Below are 20,525 nucleotides of genomic sequence, written 5' to 3'. Positions count from 1 at the left end.
GAGCCGACACCACTGGGGACGGACTGAGTGTGTAAAATACAGCAGTGGAATTTTATTGCAGTGTTATCTACTGGCGTTATTGCGAGCTACCATCGAGTTTCAACCACCGACCATTCCCTAAGTCTGTTTGTCCTCCAAAATCACCAACAGCTGCCAGATGACTATCCATATTCGATGCACAACGAGGCCTCAACTGGCCCATGGCCCTGGCCTGCCATGCGTATCCATCACCAGTCCATCTGTACACGGCACACCTCCTCGACGGTGCTGCTGCGTGCGCCTTCGCGGCCATACTCTCTCTCCATCTTCTTGTCCACCTGGTCCAGGGGTTCTTCCGTGTTCCGATTGCTGTTCATGTCGTTTTCGCCCATGATGCGCAGGCCCGCCTCGAAAACGGCCTGTAGCTTGTTCTCCAGGTCAGAATTCACAGTCTGCTCTTCTTCCTTTCGACTCGACTTTTGCTTGCGCCGCTCTTGTTCACGCCGCATGATGCTCTCGGCATTTCTGGCCACCCGCATCTTCTGCTCGTAGTTGAGTAACACCATGCTGACATCCTCGGCCTCTTGCTGTTCCTGCACATCTGGTCGCCCAGACTGTGTCGACCGTGTCGACCGTGTTGACTGGGTCGACTGGGTCGAATGTGTCGATTGCTCCGACAGCTCCGACCGTCCAGACTGCCCCGACTGTCCGGATCGCTTGGACTCGCGCGTCTTGGCACGCTTCTCAACTCGCTCGTAGTCCTCGGAGAGGCCACACGGCGGTTCGGCTAGCTCCGCCTCGTCGGGTTGCCCGTTTTGCGCTGTCTGCTCAGATTGTTCGAGCTGTTCCTCGCGTGCCCGCAGAATATCGGTCAATGCGTCATACTCTGCTCTTGTCGGCTCACGAATGGGGACGGCCTCGTAAATTCTGTTGCCAAGACACCATTTCAAGATCTTGTGCTGGGCACTGTGGAACGCCGTATTAAATTCGGGGTTGCATGGCTCCAGCGGCGCACAGAGCGTCTCTCCCTCTCGGCCCCAGCGAAGCACCGCCCGGACAAAGCCGAGCTTTGGCCCGTAGACCTTAATGGCAAGCAGTCCGAGAGCGATGGTGCAACCGACTGTAAAGGCACCTAGCTCGCGGCGCGTGGGAAAGCCATTGCGGTGGCTGGCAAAAAGGCTTCGGTATTGCTTGGCCGACTCGGGCAGTTCGCAAATGGCCCGGAGTGTGTTTACAAGAATACGCAGGTCTGTCACGGACAGCGGATCCACTTGTCGCTCGCGGAACATGAACGACAGAACTGCGTAGTACAGGGCGCTCTCTAGCTGGCGGATCTCCAGGAACATGGCTGCTCCGGCCATGCGCAGCCACGGGATCGGCTTGTAGGTAACATTGTCCATGGGCCCTTTTGTGAAGTGGGCAAGAAACTCCCCTTCCGCCAATGTAACAAACTGATGAACCAGGTCCGTCTTTGCCTTGTCCCAAGCCGTTCTTTTAATGTCGTGAATGAGCTGCACAGCCTTTGGGACAACGCCGGCATAAAACCGCTTGAGGGCCGCCAACTGACTTTCGCTTTCGCCAGAAATGAGCTTCATGGCATCGGCATCTCTTTTGCACACCTCGCCTAGTAGAGCGGCCCGTTAGTCGGCTGAGAAAGAAAACAAAACAAACGCTGGAAAATCATACAGTTGCAAACGTAATCCGGGCAGAGCGTCTGCAAACGCAAAGCCTCCCGGCGGCTTTCCACATCCAGGCGCGTGTCAACTAGCGCTACCGTGATTTCTTCGCCGGGGAGAATGGTGTGGAGCGATCGGACACGTGCCTGGCGACCTTCCACGAAGACAAAGGCATTGGGGGCGCACAAGTGGTTGAGCATCGCGAGCGAGATGTCAAAGCAGTGCACAATTGCGGTCTCGTCAGCCGTTGCGACCACGGCTTGATTAGCTAGGACCTGCGTATGTTAACACGGTGCAGGTAGATGCATACATTTGTCAACAACGCCACACAGCGACAAACAAACATACTCGGCAAAGAACATCACGGATAAACGTCAAGTCACGGTTCTCCAGTGAGAGGAGATGATAAGCGTGAAGAGCGCAGTTCTTGACATTGTGTGAGAGAGGGGGCTGCAGCGGAAGCTTGAAGGGCATACTGAGGTCGCGGATCACTTTCATCACGTTGTCGGGAACCGTGTCGGCCTTGTCCATGAGCAGCAGGCGAAGGTGAAGGAGGAACGCCGGGTCTCTGCGCTGCAACGTCTTCAAGAGTCCGCACTCGAAACGGTGGAACTGCTTCCACGCTTTTTGGTGGCAAGTCTAAGCAAGCAACACGCATACGAGGTTAGCAAGGCCAAGCTTCCATCAAAGAAGTCTGAGTGTTGTTTCACGCACCTTGTTGCAAAATGACATCAGGTTGCAGCCCGTGCAGCGTCGAGCCGGTGGGAGAACTGGATTGCCGCTCTCGCTCTCGCTTGCCACTTTTTCGGTAAATGTCTGCGGGCTCTTGAAGCAGTAATCACAGACGTCCGTATCGCGCAGCGGTCCCTTGCGAGGCCGAGTTGCCATGGTCTGGTCGTCGTCGGGACTTCGGGCCATGACCAACGGGTTGGTCAGAAAAATCATCTCACCCGGCGGCAGCGGTGCTTCACCCGTGAAAAAAAGTCCGCTCTTCTTGGTGCCCACGGTAGACGCCTTGATTTCAATGGGCACGGCTTGCTTCATGGAGTCGATGACCGTGGTGTACAGCAAGGGGCTGTCATGTACCAGGCCGATGGGCGGCACCTCCAGCGGCGGTAGCGACGTGGCGCTGCAATCGGCGGACGTAAACAGCGTGGTGTTGTACTCCTCTATATCCTCGATTATTGTTTCCGCCATGTTGAGAGTCCCAAAATCAAGTTCAGAAACACGTGAATCGGAGGGCTGATTTGAAAGTGTGATGTAGAAGCGTCGTCGTGCAACTGCGTTGATTGAAATGGGGCAGACGAAATAAGGAGAAGATGTCTAGGGTTGCAGCGTGCAGACTGTTTGGGATGTTGTATTGAAGAGTGGTAGCAAAAGGCAACATTGTTTACTCTGTCCGTATCGGAGGCAAGTCAAGGACAGAAGGAGGGATGGTTGCAGAGTGGCAGGACAATGAAGAAAATAAATGTTGCTTCGAGGAAGGCGCTCCCAGTCACTTACGTGGGAAGGAGCATATCAGAACATTAGAATATAGCCGCTTTTGATCGACTGAGTAATTTACATATTATATCTACTCATCCTGGTCGTTATTACGTCTAATCGTTTTTGATGGTCCTACTAGAATGTACTGAGGCCATTGAAATGATTATTTTGGGCCTCGTAGAGCTTTGCCCTGCTAGTACGAAGAGAGATAGATGTGTTCATTACTTGTCAATTTCTAGTTACAATGTGAACTATATAAAACAAAGAATCAATGCATCAAACATTGTGTCATCAAGTTCATACTACTAGTAAAACAAATTCAAAAGAAAGAAAAAAGACAAACAAGTATTCCGCAGTGCCACAGATCCCGCAACACACATACACACAGCTTAGAAGTAGCTACGCATGGCGTCCTGGAAGCCGGGGCCACCCTTGAGATCACGGTCAAAGGACATGTGCACCTCAAGGACCTGCCGGATGTGGCTCATGGACATGGGCTCCTTCTTGTTCACGGCCAGCGCCTGGGCCGTGCGGACGGTATTCTTGATCTGGCGACCATTGAGCTCGTTCCGGGCCAGGTCGTTGTAGTCCTCATCGGAAAATGGCATCATTTCAATCTTCTCGAGAACGCGCACCCGCTCGATAAAGATCTTGAAGATGGCTTTCTTGGCACGTTGGTCGAGAATGTCGTAGCGCAGCGCAAGGTGGATTCTCGACTGGAAGGCATCATCAAACGTCTGGGGGATGTTAATAAAGAACGTCGCTAAACGGATCACAGAATATGACAGAAGGGCAGTGACCTACCTCAACACGGTTCGTCGTCAGGAACAAAATACCCTGGAAGTACTCCAACTGTCGGAGAAAGATGCTGACCAGAGCATTTCTGTGGATATCGTGCATGTTGCGCTTCTCAAGGAACACATCGGCCTCATCGAGAAGCAGGATAGCACCCCATGCATGACAGATGTCGAGGATCTTCTGCAGTTCTGACTCCAAGAACCGAGAGTCCGTTCCTAGCTCGCCGGCAGAAACCATGTACAGGGGGCACTTAAGCAGCTCTGAAATGCCCTCTGCAGTAAGCGTCTTGCCGGTACCCGGAGGTCCGTGAAGTACAGCTAAAGAGAAGGTACGTTAGCCCTCCACGACTACAGCAACAACTGGATCGGAGAAGAGAAGAAGGTCAACATACCAACGAGACCCTTGCCCTTGCCCTGAATGACGTCGTCGATACTCTCGGCTGCGTGGTATTTGTGCGACTCGACGAGAGCCTATACACTGTTGTCAGTTCATATACTTAAAACAGAGAGGAATGGGAAACAGGGACAAACCTTAACAATGTCCTTCGTCTTGGACTCAAGCACAAGAGACTCGTACGCGTCCTTGTTCCAGTGGATGTCCTTCACACTCGACACGGTAAACTCCAGCCACATCTTCTCTGCGAAGGCAAACCCGAGAACAACCGGAGACGACATTAGGTACTCTTCCTCACTGAACTCCAGCGACACCTTCGCATCGTCGTTGTCGCCTGAAGTATTGTCGTCCTCGGCGCCACCCTCCTTTTCAGGCCCTTTCTCGAGCTTCTCCGGGGCCTGGTCGTCGGAACAATTGTCAGCTTTATTGTCGTTTCGAATGTTTGCGATCCTGGTACTGCGTATATGCCTTACCTTCTTTTCCTGCAGAATGCCGTTGGACCTCCCGTTCCCTTCGTCCGTGTCAGAGCCAACACAACGGCCCCGCCCGCTGCCCCATTCGTTGTCTGAGTTGTCGTCCTCCGAGAAAGCTTCAAGCTCTGTAGGGCGGATGAGAGAGATTGGGTAATTTGGGTTGATACGCCGGTGTATGCTGGAGTCAATCATGATGCGACCACTTATGTTGACCTTGACAGCTGTCTTCTTCTTCTTGTAATAGGCCATGCCGTCGTAGTTCTTGTATTGGACGCCACTCAATGCCACAAATTTCTTGCCACGTTCGATCAGATCCTTGCGAAGCTGCTCCTCGTTTTTGTGGTACTCGAGAGGATAGACGGGCAAACTCGTGATCTTGCGTGCGCCCCGAAACTCGTCAATCTCATCGGCAACGCTACCAAATCCGAATCGTTTGCCATCGTACTCGAAATACTAGCACCCGTTAGTCCATGTTTCTCGTCCAAAACAAAGTGCCAAATTGTGCAAGAGAAATTACTAACTTTTCCTTCGATGTAGTAGAAGCTGCCCTTCGATATACTGAAGTGCTTCTCTGCCATCTCAGCCTTGAAAACTCGCGGATCGTCCGGGGAACCGTATGTCGTTGTGAAAGCCAGGGTGTTCGGCTTCCATAGAGCCCAGAGCAGCTCGAAGGTAATAAGACCGTTTTTGAGAAGAGGTTTGAGACTAATTCATTTGTTTTTGTGAGTAAGGTCACGAAGAAAATCAAACAGTGGAGCCAAAGGGGCAAAAGGTGTATATAAAGCTCGAAGATGAAGCACTTCGCTTACCTGTTTTTCAGCTCCTCATAATCCTTGTCGAGGTACTTTGCGAGGACCTTGAGTTGCTGGCGTTTCTTCTCGTTGCGCTTGGCTTCCTTCTTTCGGGTCTTCTTGTCTCCTGTTGGCTTGAATCCTTTCATGGTCTTGATATGCTTGCGGATGTCCTCCAGGTAGAGAAACAGCAAATTCGGGTCCATCTTCGGAGTTTCTTCGACAAGACTGATACCTTTGATGTCACCCATGACCTCCTGCAGGGCATCGCGAAGTAAGTTGCTCTTGATGTCGACGAAGGTTTGCTTGTATTTGCCCTCCCAGTCAAACGTACGACGAACGTGGAAGACATAGCCGTCATACTCGGAGTCAGGTGATTCTTCAGCAGTGTCCTGCAGCTTGTAGTTGTGGATGGTATTGTCCCACACCTGGTCAACACGTTTGAAACTCATTGACTTGGAAGTCTTCCTGTGCTTGGAACTCTTCCTGCGGCGGTGGTTGTCGCGCATATTGCCATGGCCATCGACGATTACATTGTGCATACCGCCCCGCATGCCACGGGCCATCCTGCCTCTACCACGAATCGGGGGGGTTGAACGTTTCGGAGGCATGCCATGACGAGGAGGTGGATTGTGGGCGGGCAGCGGTGGAGGGGTGTATGCCGGCATTGTCGCAAAGGGTTGGGCCATGCCCGCACCAAACGCCATACCACCCATGGGCATGCCCATGGGAGCACCATAGTAGGGAGTTTGGTATTGTTGGTAAGGATTGAAGGCTGGGATGGTTGGCGGCGGCGGCTGCTGCTGCTGCTGCTGGAGGAGCATAAGCCTGGCGAGATCCTTCTGCCGTCGGTTGTTATGGCGGCCCCTTGCTGGATGGCGAAAACCGTCGCTCTCGCTATCTGAACCCGACGAGCTTTCTGAGTCACTCGATGATCGTGACGCCGAAGACCTTGACACGGATGAAGAGTCCGAGTCCGAGTCTGAGTTCGAATCAGAATCAGAATCGGAAAGATCTTGGGCCTTGATAGGTTTCTTCGATTTTTTCGACCGACCCCGTTTCGTCGCCTTCGCGGCATCGCGACGCTTCTTGTTCTTCTTCTTTTTGCGCGAGTCTTCATCGGCGCTGCTGGAGGACTCACTGTCGGACAAGTCTTGGTCGGAAGAAAGATCAGAGGCCAGTGACGATGAGTCCGAGTCGCTCTCTGAGCCCGATGAGCCGTCGACCTCAATCACAACAGTCCTCTTTGGCTTCTTGGTGTTGGAGGTCTGTGCCTTACTGGTCTTGGCCTTGCCGCTGGCATTCCCCTCGCCATTGGCACGGTTTGTTGTCTTTTTGAGACTCGTTTCAGTCTTGATGGACGCCGGCACTGGATCAACAATGGCCTTTGCAGTGTCCTCTTTCGTGGACGTGGACGTATCCATCTCCCGGATGACGAGGCCCGCCGAGTTTTGAGAATCCATATTGGGAGGTTGCTGTTGGAGCAGGTGAAACTTGAAAGATGGAGAAATAGGTCAGCAGATGGTTCTTCTTTATAGATTCTTTGGTTCTCTTTCCGGTTGCAAAGGATGAAACCAGACGCGTGCAGAATTATCAAAAGATACAAAAATACAGAACAAGAATCAAAGGCGGCCACAAGAAACAAACAAGACCAAGAAAGCAGATGCAGAGAGGACGAGGCGCGAGGCGGGGATAGAGTCAAATGAAACCTCTGTTCACGCAGAGCACATGCAGCTCCCAACTACGCACGATACACAGAGTTTCCTGAGGCTCGCTGCAATCCTAGCCTGTCGTCGTTGTCAAGATTGGTTGCGCGTGAAAAATACACCGCCCGTGTGACCTAAGAGTAGAAGACACCTCGTGCGGGGGGGAATTCGGGGGGACGCTGATGCAACTGTCGGCTCCTAACGAAGCCAGCAGAACTAGCTGAAAGGAAATAGCGATAAGGTGGAGGTCGAGAGCGAGGCGTGGGCCGCAGGTACGTTGCCGCCACTTGACGGTAGTCTTGAATATGCAGGGTGGACTGGGCGACAGGCAAGATGCAGCCTGAGAAGTCGGTGAGAGACAGCTGGATCAGAATTCAAAAATGGGGACTGGGAAAGCAAAAATAAAATTAAGACGATAGGAAGGCCCGGTTGCAAATAGAAGAGAACCGTGATGGGATGAAGCATATAAGATATCTAAATCATGCTGCTTGGTGGAATGTCGGTCTGTATTTACTTACACCAAAATCGATAGAAAGCGAAGATCCAAGCAAAATACCGCAGCGTGTGGCGATTACTGAAGAACCGAGGATGCAACGTCGGAAAGTTGGGCAAATTGAAGCAAGTTTTGTTCGTGATGCGATGGCAATGTATACAAAAAAAGAAGTCGAAAGGTTGTCGACACAGCTGGCGCGAGCGTGTGAGGTTGTGCCACGGAAACAGAAGGAGCGGGGAAGGGTTAGCAAAAAATGGAAACAACGACAGAAAACGTGAGGCAGGAACGATGAACGAAGTAAGAGGACGAAGGTGGTCTTTATTATACCCTTTTGAAAAGAGATAGATGTGAATAGAAGATAAATATGTGGAGGGCTTTTTACAGAAACATGCATGGGTCTGGCCGACGTGCACTTTGTTTGGTTGTTTGTTGTCAGAAAAGCCCCAAGCTGCGGTCTCCATGCATAGCCACGGGTTGGCCTTTTGGGTGAATGCATGATTCCTGCCTGTTGCCTAAATCTCACGCCTGGCTTGCAGTCACAGCTTCAGGGTCGCGCCTTCCTCTCCCGTTTAACGGTCTCAACTGTTCACTTCCAATCGCCAGCGTGAAGACAAGCCACGCGGGTAGGAGCTTGGGCCACTGCCTTCCCCGCTTACCCTCTCCCCCACTGAGTCAAACCTGTGAACGCCCAGTTTGGGAAAAAAAAAAAAAAAAAAAAAAAAAAAAAAAGGAAATCGAGAACGGGAGATCTGCCAGTTGGACTTTCCACTGTTGGAATGCCGCAAACTGTCGACGATAGAAGCGAGCCAAATGCACCTTGCCCGTTTTCTGTCATTTTGGATTAAGACGCCGCGCTACAAGAAACATATCGTCGCCCACTACGGAGCAACCAGCGTCACGATTCGTCGTCGCGACTCCACCGAGTTTCTCAGCCTCGTCAAACCATCTAACGCTAAGCGACACCCACAGGCAGACACCGCCTCGGAAGCGGCTCTCAACAGGCAGGCAACAGTGGAGCCTGGGCGGAAGTCATTTGCCAAACCCTCTTTATCGGACCAAGAGGTCGAGAAGCTGCTCAAGGACGGCTCATCCTTGCAGAGGGGATGGTGTCGCTTGTGCGGCTCAAAGGGAGTTACTATGGGCTGCTGTGCCGTTGGCAGCCTAACCTTGACAGCTGAAATATAATCCCGGATTCTCGTGGAAGAACGGGGGGCACACCAGCCTAATCCACGTTGCACGGGCGACTTTGGCACAGTCTGCGGATGCCACGTCAAATGTTGCTTGCCGTGTTGCAACCTTCTTTTGAGACGATGGTCGACCACAAACGAGCGACATGCCGATTTGTTGGCCAACCATCATCGTGATGGCACTTCTTCCCCGGCCAGAGAAGTGATCACATGCAATAGTGGGGTTGCTCATTGATCCTCACTGACAAGATCGCCAGGCAGAAGATTTTATCGTCTGTTGAGGCTCCGCGAGACATGCTCAGCACGGCAAGGACACCCATTGTGTGAACATGCCTTAAAACAAGCTTGCCACGCCAGTTCTGAATACTACCCTACCGAGGCCTAGCATATGGACTCGAACCAGCGTCTAAAACGAGCCGTCCTACATCAGCAACAATTCATTGACCGAACAAAAAACAAACACCCAACAGTTGACGATACGCTGCAGTTATTGCAAAAGACTTGCGTCAGATTATTTCTCAAATTAACCAACAGGCACATCATTGGCCAGTTGGTATTTGCAGAGCAGTTGTTTCACTTTGTCCTCCGTTGTCAAAATGCGGCATTTTAACGGTGCATTTGTCCTGGCTGGGCCTATGTTTACCGCCCATTTCTTGTCGCATTCGAGGCCATCCAGTTGCATCTTAGCAGCCTCGTCATATCTCGGTGGTAGGTACAGAGTATTTGGCCTCACGATGAAGCAAAACAGAAGAGGTCTTTGCGAGGCTAGTGACTTGGCCCGCAATTATCGATCACCGCCGACGTCATCCCGAATTAGTACTCGCTCCAACGCCAAGACCCGCTGGACCACACAATCTCGGCGAACGTCTTGGTTTGGCTGACGATTGTCGAGCCCAGTTTTCCCAGTTTGTTTTCCCCATTCGCGACAAGTGCTTTCGCGCTAGCATCGGACTCAATCGACAAGCAGACAAAGAGAGAGGAGAAAGAAGATGCAGTAAAAAGAGGGTGCCAGCCAGCTCTTTTCTTTGAGCTCCTCTTTCCCCGCTTCCACCTTCTCGCAGATTCATTCATACAACGTACAGCCAAAATCCAATTAGCATTTGCAGAGCTGGAGACAACGACCACGACAACGGTCAATGCGTGCTACGAGAGCTTCTTTGCATAATACCTCTCCTGCCGACAATGAATCACCGCTCCTCGGGCGGCTGGCGCCGGCTGCTCGGATGGGACCGCCATCCGTCTCATGCACAGCACGATCGGTGGTGGGAAGAGACGCGACGACGACGTACGTGGTCAATACATGATGTAGTAGCTTCAATTCTCCCTGAACAGTCGTGCTGACCTTTCCCTCCCGTGTTCAGTTCTCCCGGCATACGTCGAAGACACGATTGAGTCGGCCATTCCACCCGAAGAGGTGACCAAGATCGCGATTCGTCTACGCTATTTGATCGAAGAATGCATTCCATGCGAGATGGAGGAAGACGTCATTACGCGCTCTCATAGCCAGGTCATTACGAAAAAAGTCGTCCAAGCGGCCAAAGAGGCCGGTGGCGAAGATAACAAGGACTGCGTGGTATGTGTAGATTCCGCGTTGGGGATGGGATGTAGGAGACCGGGCAGCCGACATCACTACTGGCCTTTCGCTGTGCACAGTTGCTAACGGCCCAGGTCTATTGCTTGCTTATTTGCAAACGGTGGTTCTGGCACCAAGCCCATATTGAGCTGTGGGATGCGGAGATGCACAATATTCGCTCGACTGCGTGCGAGGTGATAGCCAAGCTCATGTGCGTATTGCGTTACCCTTTGGCTACTGCGGTCCTGGCCACATTGTTTCTAAACTCCCAAACAGCATCGAAAGCGAGGAAAACACGAACTACCTCATGCACGCGGTTCTCCTCAAACGCTACTCGATTCTCGTTAATAACGAGCCGACTCTACCTTCCAACGTCATCGAAAAGGCCGTCGACCTGCACGCTCTTCGTGTCATCGGTTCTTCGGGATATCAAAAATGCATCAACTACCTCTGGCGCGGATGGCTTGTGCAGGACGAGGACGATCCTTCAAGCTTCGTGGACTATAAGGACCGCGACAACACGTCGTTCTATTCGCACCTCGACCCGGACCGCATGCGCGCCCCCATGTACCAAAATGCAGTCCAAGTGCTCTTCTCCATCCTCTACCTGGTGCTCTACACCATTGCTATCAACACCATCAACCGCAATGGAGACTTGGACATCGTCGAGATTATTCTGTACCTTTTCACATGCGGTTTCCTCTTTGACGAATTTGCCAAGGTCTGGAAAGCCGGATACTACATTCTCGGCTTTTGGGACGCCTTTAACGGTGTGCTCTACTCGCTCCTCTTTGTCAGTCTCATCATGCGTTTCATCGCCTTCTCCAAAGCGCCATCCGACGACCCGAATGACAAGGGACCGCGCGAGCACTTAAACGAACTGAGTTACAACTTTTTGGCCGTCAGCGCACCCATGTTCTGGGTCCGCCTGCTGCTGTACTTGGACAGCTACCGGTTTTTCGGTGCCATGCTCGTCGTGCTCAAAGTGATGATGAAAGAGTCGGTCATTTTCTTCGCCCTGTTGGTGGTCATCGTCATTGGCTTTTTGCAGGCTTTTATCGGCCTGGACATTGCAGAAGATCTCGTTCTCAGCGACGTGACGTTCATCGTGCAGGCCATGGCCAACGCCGTGATGCAGAGCCCTGATTTTGAAGGGTTCGAGCAGTTCGGGCATCCCTTTGGCATCATTCTGTACTATTGCTTTACGTTTATCGTCATGGTTGTCCTGCTCAACATCTTGATCGCCCTCTACAACTCGGCGTATGAGGACATCTACGAGAACGCCGACGACGAGTACCTCGCCTTGTTTGCGCACAAGACGATGCAGTTCGTCCGCGCGCCGGACGAGAACGTGTTTATCCCTCCGTTCAACCTCATCGAGGTGTTTTTCTTGGCGCTCCCGCTGGAATGGTGGATGAGCAAGCGCATGTACGAGCGCATCAACGACATTGTCATGGGCATCCTGTACTCGCCGCTGCTGCTCATCGCCGCCTATTTTGAGACCCGGACGGCGTACGACATTCTGGGCAACCGCCGCCGTGGCGATGACGACGACGACACGGTTGAAGAGTGGGAGCAGCTCGCTGTGACTGGTGTTGGTGTCGACTTTGAAGCGGACGGGTGGAAGAAGACAGTCGAGACCGTCAAGCCCAACGTCGAAGACGAGCTTGCCGTGGTAGAAGTGCGGCAGCTACGCGCTGAGGTCACCGAGTTGAAGCAGCTTCTCGAGGCACTTGTCAAGCAGGCGGGTGGCACATCGGTACAGCAGTCAACCGGAGAGCAGAGCTCCGCATCCAAGACAACCGCATGAGTGGACACCCGGAAGAGAGGATCATGAGTGGCGTTGCGAGGGTTGGAGCAAGAAAAGCAGGGTTCGGCACTGCTAATCATATACGAGACGGTCGGTTCTTCATCCAACTGAGCGGCGAGACTCCACGTGCGAATCCTATCCTTTTTCTGTTCTGCATCTCCTTGGCACAGAGGCAGACCCGGCCTAGTTTTTTGGATTTTTCAATATTTTCTGAACATTTAAGAGCATATTTTACTCCTGTAACGGCGTGTCCGGTGCAGTTGCGGCAGCAACCACGACCAACCACCGTACAGCAACCGACATGACACACAACGAGCATATTGCGGTGTGGCAGAAACACATGAAGGATATGTTGGTCCTGAACCAGGGTCTTGCTCGGTTTTGGTTTTACATATATAGTTTACGGATACATACCATAGTATAAGAAATTGTACATAGTTTGGAAGTACAACGTGTTTATTTGCAAGTTTTATTTTGTAATTTGCCTTTTTTTAAGAAAAATGCCGATTTACAAAGGCAATTAACTATTAAGCGTCTTTGATGGCCGTCATTTTCTTAAAATTAATACAGTCTTATACTACAACATAAATAATTCGTACGAGGGAAATTAATTGGAAATGAAAATAGTGCCGCGAACTGACAAGGTTCGAACTTTTTGTGATGCATAGGAAGAAGATGAACAACACACAGAATATGACACATAGCCTCCGAGGTTGACGGATTGAGCGCCTTGAAAGTAAATGAGAGGGGAATACTCGTCACAGAAACACGTTGTTCAGTAATGAAACGCGAATCGAGTCGCATAGAAACAAAAAACCGACTGTAAGATGGCAAACAATCTCAACGGGTTGAAAAAAAAATCCGAAGTTAAAGTTGAAAAAAAAGGGCAAAAACGACAGTGAATACTAAAACGCCACAAATTGAAAGATTTCTTGGGTCTCCCGGCCTTCCGTTCCCTGAACATTCGTTGCCTCGATGAACCGCCTTAAAGAAAAGACCAAACAAGTAAACAAATTCCCTTCAACCCAGCCGCGGGCCATCCCTTGACTTATTCCATATATGAGAACGATACAAACAACAGTAAACAAAGGTACTCCGCAGACACTGATTAGAAAGTAACAAGCTCCTTGCAACCGATGCTGATATCCGTACAGGTTGGAAAACAATACTGAAGACAAAAGACGAGACTGTCGCATGCAAACACGGTATCAAACAGACCGAAAACCGGTGGAAGACGTCAAACCGGAGAGATGGTGACAAACAACCGAACATGAAACAGATTGTAAAAAGTGTTGAGAAGAGTTTTGTCGCGTAGAACAGCAAGGAAAAAAGAAGAAAAACGCAGAGAACAAAACGGGTATGGTTGTAATGTTCCAGAAAGTATATGACGTAAACGCGAAGTTTAGACACCGCCGCCCATGAACGCTGCCAGGTCGTCCAGCTCCAGGAGCTGTCTCTCAAAGGCGCTGCACAGCTCCTTGGCCGTAATGTCGACCGTCAGGTTCGGCGGGTTCGAGTTGGAGCGCGGTTCGGGCGACTCCTGCTTGTTGACAGGCACCGGAGGCGGGCTGTCGGGGGCCGGGGTGGAGGCACCGGCAGAACCACCGTTGATAGTGGCAATGCCACCGGTGCGTTTGGGTGCGGGCGGCTCGCTGCCGCGGTCCACCGAGTCGTTGCGCTCGGCATCATGCGACACGTTACCGCCCGCATGCTCGTAGTCCATAGCATCGGGATTTGTGTCCGGCTGCGACGAAGCATCGTCCTTGACATAGGGCGAGCCATTGCGGGCCTTGGCTTGCTCTGGCGATCCAGGCGCATCTTCGCGCGCGTTAATGTCGCGCAGGACCTTAGCCATAACAGTCAGATGGCGGTTCCAGGGCATGACCAGAGGCCACGACTCGGCGCCGTCATTCATCAGACGCAAACTATCGCGCACAATGAGCAATGCCGTGTCGGTCACGTTGGAGGGGGCGAGTCCCTTGAGATACAAGTATGCAACAGTCGAACCAGCGGTAAAGGCAGAGAAAAGCATCACGATGGGGAAGCAGAGGATGGAATCCTTATCCGCCCCGTTCTCGAGCGACACCAGCATAGAGATGATGCCATGGGAGGCTGCAAAGATCTTGTCGACGAGCTGGGTATGAGCGCTGTTGCGCCACTCATCTGCATTGAAGTCCTCGGCCGTAACGATCTGCAGAATTTGGCGACGGTTGACAAAGATCGTGGCACACTGTAAGAGGCAGTGAATCATGGCGTACGTGAAGCCACTGCCCATGGTGACGTGCAGGTTGATCTGCCCAGGCTTGTCGGCAAAGTGGACGGGGAGAGACTGGCGGATGGCGTCAATCTCGGCCTCAAGGTCCAAGCAGCGGGCCTCGGAGAAGGTGTCGATGGACGTGGTGGTCATCATCTCAACCACACTGCGCCAGGCCTTCGTCGCCAGAACAATATACGCGAATTCGCCAACATCGGCCAGAGGGGCATCCGGGTCCGGGGCAACGCCGGGGGCGACCCCGCTGAGTGTCCGGACAAAGACGGGGCTGCCAAAGTTGAAGTTCATGTCTTGGCAAGGGAGCGCGACATCAACAATGTCCAGCGACGAAAGAGCAGGATGGCGGCCGGGGCTGCTCGTGAGGAAACAGTCGAGGATGTAAATGAGCCAAAGAGTGCGGCGGAATGATTCCTCCTTCAGGAAGTTGTCGGGATCCGAGGGCTGGTGAATCTGTACGATGCGGAACATCTGGGCCATGCGGGCCGCCTGGCCGAGGTAGATGTATGCACGGACGGCGTTGCGGCAGCCCCATTCATGGATAACGAGGAGGCAGAGGGCCTGAATGTCACCAAGGCTCGGGTGATCGAGGGACTGCATGATGAAGTTGCTCGCCTTCTGAGCAAAGTGCTCCGCAGCAGCCGTGCCGCCACCGTGGCTACCATACCGGCGGATGAGACTGGGAGAGTAACTGATAAGGAGTTAGAAACTGTGTCGGCATCAGCCGTCTCAAGGTTGTTCATTTTTATCTTACCGAGAAGCAGTGGTCAGCAGGGCGTGCACCATCGACGGGTCGAGGGCAGCGTTCTTCAGCTGCTGCAGGAAGGACGGCTTATGAAAGGCAACGCAAGCAGGCAGTGTCTTGGAGATAACCCGCTCGCACTCGGCCATAAGTTCTGGAGTCAACCTGTGATAGAAACGGCATGGTTAGTTAACGGTACAACATAGGCAGTACGGGGCCAATACAAGGTTTGGTGATTACCAGCCGCCGGAGCATGGAAGCCCACTTTCGGCAGAAGGACGTGGAAGGACAAGGAGCGGGAGGGGCGAATAAACTTACTTCTCCGCGCTGCCAAGCGAGTGGCGCGAAGCCGACGAGGTGAGGACAACGCGGTCGGCCGATCCAGAGCCAGGAACCCGGCTGTCGCTGGGCAGGGACTCGCGCGTCCGCTGGGGGATGCGAGCCGGAGAGACACCCTGTCCACCATGGCTCATGGACTCTGAGGGGAGATAGCATTCGTGCATGCCCTTTGCGCAGTTCTTGCACGGCGCGCGGCCGTTCTCGTAGACACACTTTGTCTTGCCTTTGCGGCAGCGGACACAGGCACCGCCGGCGCGGAGGGCCGTGCTGCGGACGACGGAGGCCATCGTGAGTGCGGCGGTGAGCGATGTTCGGAGTCGAATACCTGTCTAGAGATGATGGATGTATGCCTGGTGGGAGGGAGTGAGGGAGCTGGAAAAGAGGAGATGTTGCTGAGCGGTGGAGATCCAAAAGTGACAGCTGGCAGTAGCTTGCGACGTGCCAGATTCTGGTTGTAAAGGTGAGGCCGATTCTATGGTGGTGCGGACAGACGCCCGAGCTGACGACGCAAAGCAGCGTTGATGGACGGGGGGAGAAAGAATGTGGTGAAGGGAAGAAACTGTCTCGGCAGGAGAGGAGAGGAGAAAACGAGGATGGAGAAGAAAAGAGCCGGGAGGGAATTCGGGCAGGAAAGAAGTGCGCGGATCAAATTAGGGGCCACAAGGTAACAGGTGGAGGAGAAAAAAAGGAAAGGGCCGGAAGAGGCGCGTGAGGGCATGGGCGCAGAGGTGGCAAAGGAGCAGGAGCGCCGGACAAGGCAACGGAGGTTCGCGGCGGAGAGGCACACGCGCAACGCGCGGGTGGCAGCGAGCTTGGGCGCTATTTTGGGGGCTTGTGCAGGGCTTGGGCTCTTTGGCCGCCTGTTTTGGGTCAGCCCCAGGGCTGAGGTTCGGGGGTCAGACGAGAAACTACGCTTCGGCGTCGGTCGGGACGCAATTTTTCTGGGGCGGCCCTTTTGGCCTGTGGCCCTTTTCGTTTCTTTTTTTCCTTTTCTTTTTCTTCTTCTTTCTTCATTTCCCTCTTTTTTCTCGGCTGTGGCCTGGAGCAATGTTATTTCGGGGCTTGCTCTAAAAAAGCCACGGCCTGCCCGGGCCAGAGCGATCTTGACGTTTCAGGGCTTGCACACAAGAGCGCACTGTAGGATGTGCGAAAGATTGCATAAAGTAGGCAACGCACAGAGGGACAGCAGACACAATGACACAGCGCAATAGCGAGCACAAGCAAGAAAGGAGGCCCGAAGGACACTGAAGAGAATAAAAAAAGAGGAAGGGGCGCCGATACTGCCTTACGTTTCGGGAGAGGGAAAGGGGGAAGCTGTGCAAAGGGGGCACAAATTGAAGGGGTGGGAGAGCAGGAGCGGGAGAGCGGTGGGCAACAGCGTGTCACGGTAGTGGAAGGCGCGGTGGGCGGTGGGCGGTGGGCGGATGACGGGATGGAAAATTTAGCCCCAGTCAGAAAGAAGGAGACGTGGACGGACGGTCGGGGCGGCGGCTACGAAGGAAAGAGCAACGAGGGGGGGCGTGGACGGTGCGCGACACACAACAAAAAGGGGGGTGTGCACTCGACGCCAACAACACCCGGCCGCAAATTGGGAACGAACACAGGATAACCAGAATGACGCCTAATAATACGATGTGGGAAACACTAAGCAGACGTGAAAAAATGATGGACGGAAGGCCCAAATAATTGAGAAACAACGAACACGGGCGGATCGGGTGATGATGCCGGGGGCTCGAAGGGGAAGGGACGGACAACAGAAAGCACAAAGCCAGGCGATCAAGGCAAGAACGTAAAGAGTGGGAAATTGAAAAGTGGGTCGACTTCTGTTTGCTGGCTAAAGCCTGGCGAGTTGGCCCCGGAGCACCAAGGTTTTTGCTGGCCTGCGTGCCGTCGCCACAAAGCACGGAGACCAGCGAGGGCGTGCGGACGGGATGCCTGCCTGCTTTTGGCGTTGTGCGCAACCAGGGCGACACAGGCTGTGCGGTGTTCGTACGCCCCGGCCACAGTCCACTGATTTCTGTACCTTGCCTCCTTTCACGTAGGACGGACTTTTGTCTGCATCGCGAGGAAGGAGGAGGCAGGAGCTTCTGACTTGCATCCCCCCTTACCCTGCATTGATGACGCTGACTGCCGGCTTCCACGGCGCAGCAATGTCGAGCCACAGCCCGGCCTCCCGGCGAAGCACGACGCAGGCTCTAGGGTAGTAGCATTGTAAGATACAGAGACGCGAGGCACTGCATTTACAGAAGGGGCAAGGGGCCACAGAGCAGCCCGTCGCTATGGAATCACGCCCGGGGCAGACTCTCGCCCATTGTGCGGGCTGACGGGCTGGCGGGCTGGCGGGCTGGCGGCCTTCTGGCACCTTGCGCGACTTTTACGGCGCTTCTCTTGGCGCTCCCATTCCCAGAGGCCGCGCTTCCCGTGGCATCAAGTGGCTAGCGCCGCAAAAAGAGACATCTCCCCCGCTCCTTGCCCAACAAATTCCAGGCCCTTTTCTCACCATGCAAAGAGAGCATGGAGCGAAACACAGCTCTTGAAATGGCGCCGTCCTCGATTCCGGTATGCCAGACACACGGCCACCTGTGATTGCGTTGTCATACTCGGTACATTGAAGAGTGGGAAAGCAAGGTACACGAGCGAAGTCACTGTGCATGGAAAATCTCAGCCCACCCCGGCCGTTCCAAGACCAGTCCTAGCCAAACACGGTTAGTTTGACCTTCCCAGAGACACAACTGGCCGGGCGGCAGGATGGTGTCCCGGCCGCAGCCCAGACGCGTAAATTGCAATTTGCAGGGCGGAAAACTTTGGCCGCGGGTTGTACCCAACAACGCCTTTTTCGCTGCTCCTATTTGATTCACTGTTGGGATTACGGAGGTGTCCAGCACTTTAGAGTGTATCGTGTCTTCTCTTGCACAAGGTGGCCATTTGGGAGGAGATGAAAGACAATCACAAGGCCAGGGAAGACCTAGGGAGAGCGGTGACGACAACCGGACTACGGAGTACTAACGAAAAGATCGGGCGACCTGTCGAGTGACACATGGGCTCGCTTGGCTCGCAAAGTCTTGGCTCAGACCGAATGTCACGAGCAACCGGGAATCATAATTTGCGTCGCCTCTACTTGGTCGCCTTGGTATTTTCTGTTTCCTGATCATTTTTCTACTTTTTCCCCTTTTCTTTCTCTGTTCTCCTTTGCATCCTTTTCTCCCAGAGATGCTGCCCTTGAACTCGTCCGGACCACGTCGTCGCGAAGTTGGTCTTGTCGCTGTGTCCATCTGCTCCCCAGTGCCTCGTAGGAGAGATATGTTTGCCACCCGTCGTTCGTCTCTGAAGAAGGGGGGTGTCGAGTCTCAGTAACCGTCGGCCGCCCAAGTATCAAGTGTTTGGCGTGCTGATCGGGGACTATGCGCCGAGCAAATCAGGTCTTGGCTGCTAGCTCAAGGTTGTGTCTGTCGACTCCGCTCCGTGACGGCGAGCCTGCACACGTAAGATGCCTTGCTTCGGAGTGAGACTATCCATGCGCACGTCGCCCGGGATCTTGCAGAGTTTTGGAATCGCCAACTCACCCGTGGGTTTGCAGTGCTTCCGTGTCCTTTTCCCGCATAATACTTACCTTCTTTTCCTTATTGCTTCAATTTCTCACATCTTGGGCACTTCCCATGAAACGGCCAACTTATTCGGCAGTTACAGGTCACGGTATCGAACAATTGGAAGGCACGTGAAGGTGCTCGGTAGCGGACCGGACTGGCTTTCGCACACTAGGGGGGCCGTTCTTGCCTCGTCCCTCCTTCCTGCGGCCTAGGCACCTCTTTCTCTTCGAACAGTCGTGCCACTGCCCCAAGACCGACCGGGACGCACAATTTAGCTGGAAGATTGCCCCACTTGCTTCCGTGCCCAAAACCAGTTCCCCCAAAGATGGCGCCGTGTTTTTTCATGTCTCGCCCAGTGCTTCGTGTGGGTGTCTTCCGTGTACCCTCCGTCCTTGCTTAACATGAGCGTTTCTTCATCGTTCCTTCTATTTTACTTTTAGAAAGAGCCACGAACATGTTCACAGGAAAGAAAGAGCAACCGGCAATACGTCGTATTTAGTTCTCTTTTGTCGCCGGCTTTCCCCTTTTCACAAATCATTCGTAAAGGTCGCCTCGCAAGCTGGCCGGCACATTAAGACTACACCTACTTCCGGGGACGACCCTCCCTTCTACCCCCGGTCAAACGACCTTGTCAAACCGCCATACTCATCAAATTATCAAACCACCCGATCCTTGAAAGACGGTGCACGGTAGAACAAACATGAAAGGGCGCAAGAAAGAGCAGAAAGAAAATGAACAGATCCCGGAACGGTTGGGCGACGAGAAAGGAATAGGGGCCAAGAAAAATGAGAGGCGGTTTGAAGCACATCTTCCATGTCCAATTGGGCAGCCCCGTTGCGCCGTGTCTCACGTTTCAGACCGCCTCCGACGGCTCAGACTTTGGCCCCAACAAGTGTCGCATGAGATTTGTTATGCACAATGGACCGGGCGCAGCGCTGGATACTCCTGCTGATGCTGCTGGTCTTCGGCCGTGCTGGGCCAGCCTCAATACGGCAACTGGCAACCAAACCCCAAACCGGCTGGCGAAGTGCATGCTTCGAATCGGCTCTTTGGGTCTCTTTACAGGCCTGTGCATCGCATTCGTCCTCCCTCTCTCGTTGGTTTTTTGTCTTTACCTACTGGCTCTCGCCCATCCTCCGTGTTGCCTACTCGCCGCCGGCTAAATCGAAATCAAGATCAAGCTGCGAAATCGACATTCGCCCAGGAGGACGGACGGCCGACGTG

The 20,525-nt window shown here is 53.3% G+C and overlaps 7 protein-coding genes across 7 annotated transcripts; 4 read left to right on the top strand and 3 right to left on the bottom strand.

Annotated features, from left to right (window-relative positions):
- Nucleotides 1-227: 227 nt before the first annotated feature.
- On the bottom strand, nucleotides 228-2,852 carry SPSK_07041 (uncharacterized protein; the record flags this gene model as incomplete). The annotated part of the gene is made up of 4 exons (XM_016733711.1): nucleotides 228-1,603; nucleotides 1,666-1,930; nucleotides 2,004-2,294; nucleotides 2,370-2,852. 4 exons carry the CDS (start codon nucleotides 2,850-2,852, stop codon nucleotides 228-230), a joined length of 2,415 nt encoding a protein of 804 aa, XP_016590991.1.
- Nucleotides 2,853-3,529: 677 nt separating this feature from the next.
- On the bottom strand, nucleotides 3,530-7,058 carry SPSK_06921 (ATPase, AAA family protein; the record flags this gene model as incomplete). Its single annotated transcript, XM_016733591.1, has 7 exons — nucleotides 3,530-3,877; nucleotides 3,945-4,255; nucleotides 4,330-4,408; nucleotides 4,469-4,729; nucleotides 4,805-5,257; nucleotides 5,326-5,509; nucleotides 5,614-7,058. The coding sequence occupies 7 exons, from the start codon at nucleotides 7,056-7,058 to the stop codon at nucleotides 3,530-3,532; spliced, it is 3,081 nt and encodes a 1,026-aa protein (XP_016590990.1).
- Nucleotides 7,059-8,604: 1,546 nt separating this feature from the next.
- On the top strand, nucleotides 8,605-8,979 carry SPSK_08131 (uncharacterized protein; the record flags this gene model as incomplete). The annotated part of the gene is made up of 1 exon (XM_016734774.1): nucleotides 8,605-8,979. One exon carries the CDS (start codon nucleotides 8,605-8,607, stop codon nucleotides 8,977-8,979), a length of 375 nt encoding a protein of 124 aa, XP_016590989.1.
- Nucleotides 8,980-10,163: 1,184 nt separating this feature from the next.
- SPSK_07146 (potassium ion channel) lies at nucleotides 10,164-12,364 on the top strand (the record flags this gene model as incomplete). Its single annotated transcript, XM_016733813.1, has 4 exons — nucleotides 10,164-10,266; nucleotides 10,343-10,554; nucleotides 10,650-10,765; nucleotides 10,831-12,364. The coding sequence occupies 4 exons, from the start codon at nucleotides 10,164-10,166 to the stop codon at nucleotides 12,362-12,364; spliced, it is 1,965 nt and encodes a 654-aa protein (XP_016590988.1).
- A 1,402-nt stretch (nucleotides 12,365-13,766) lies between these two features.
- SPSK_07138 (fungal specific transcription factor domain containing protein) lies at nucleotides 13,767-16,001 on the bottom strand (the record flags this gene model as incomplete). The annotated part of the gene is made up of 3 exons (XM_016733805.1): nucleotides 13,767-15,324; nucleotides 15,388-15,540; nucleotides 15,694-16,001. The coding sequence occupies 3 exons, from the start codon at nucleotides 15,999-16,001 to the stop codon at nucleotides 13,767-13,769; spliced, it is 2,019 nt and encodes a 672-aa protein (XP_016590987.1).
- Nucleotides 16,002-17,831: 1,830 nt separating this feature from the next.
- SPSK_08162 (uncharacterized protein) lies at nucleotides 17,832-18,153 on the top strand (the record flags this gene model as incomplete). The annotated part of the gene is made up of 2 exons (XM_016734802.1): nucleotides 17,832-17,914; nucleotides 17,961-18,153. The coding sequence occupies 2 exons, from the start codon at nucleotides 17,832-17,834 to the stop codon at nucleotides 18,151-18,153; spliced, it is 276 nt and encodes a 91-aa protein (XP_016590986.1).
- A 1,933-nt stretch (nucleotides 18,154-20,086) lies between these two features.
- SPSK_08129 (uncharacterized protein) lies at nucleotides 20,087-20,464 on the top strand (the record flags this gene model as incomplete). The annotated part of the gene is made up of 1 exon (XM_016734772.1): nucleotides 20,087-20,464. One exon carries the CDS (start codon nucleotides 20,087-20,089, stop codon nucleotides 20,462-20,464), a length of 378 nt encoding a protein of 125 aa, XP_016590985.1.
- Between the last annotated feature and the right edge of the window lie 61 nt (nucleotides 20,465-20,525).

Source organism: Sporothrix schenckii (genome assembly GCF_000961545.1).
Source record: "Sporothrix schenckii 1099-18 chromosome Unknown Cont41, whole genome shotgun sequence".
Taxonomy (NCBI): domain Eukaryota; kingdom Fungi; phylum Ascomycota; class Sordariomycetes; order Ophiostomatales; family Ophiostomataceae; genus Sporothrix; species Sporothrix schenckii.
This window is presented reverse-complemented; position numbering and strand designations above follow the sequence as displayed.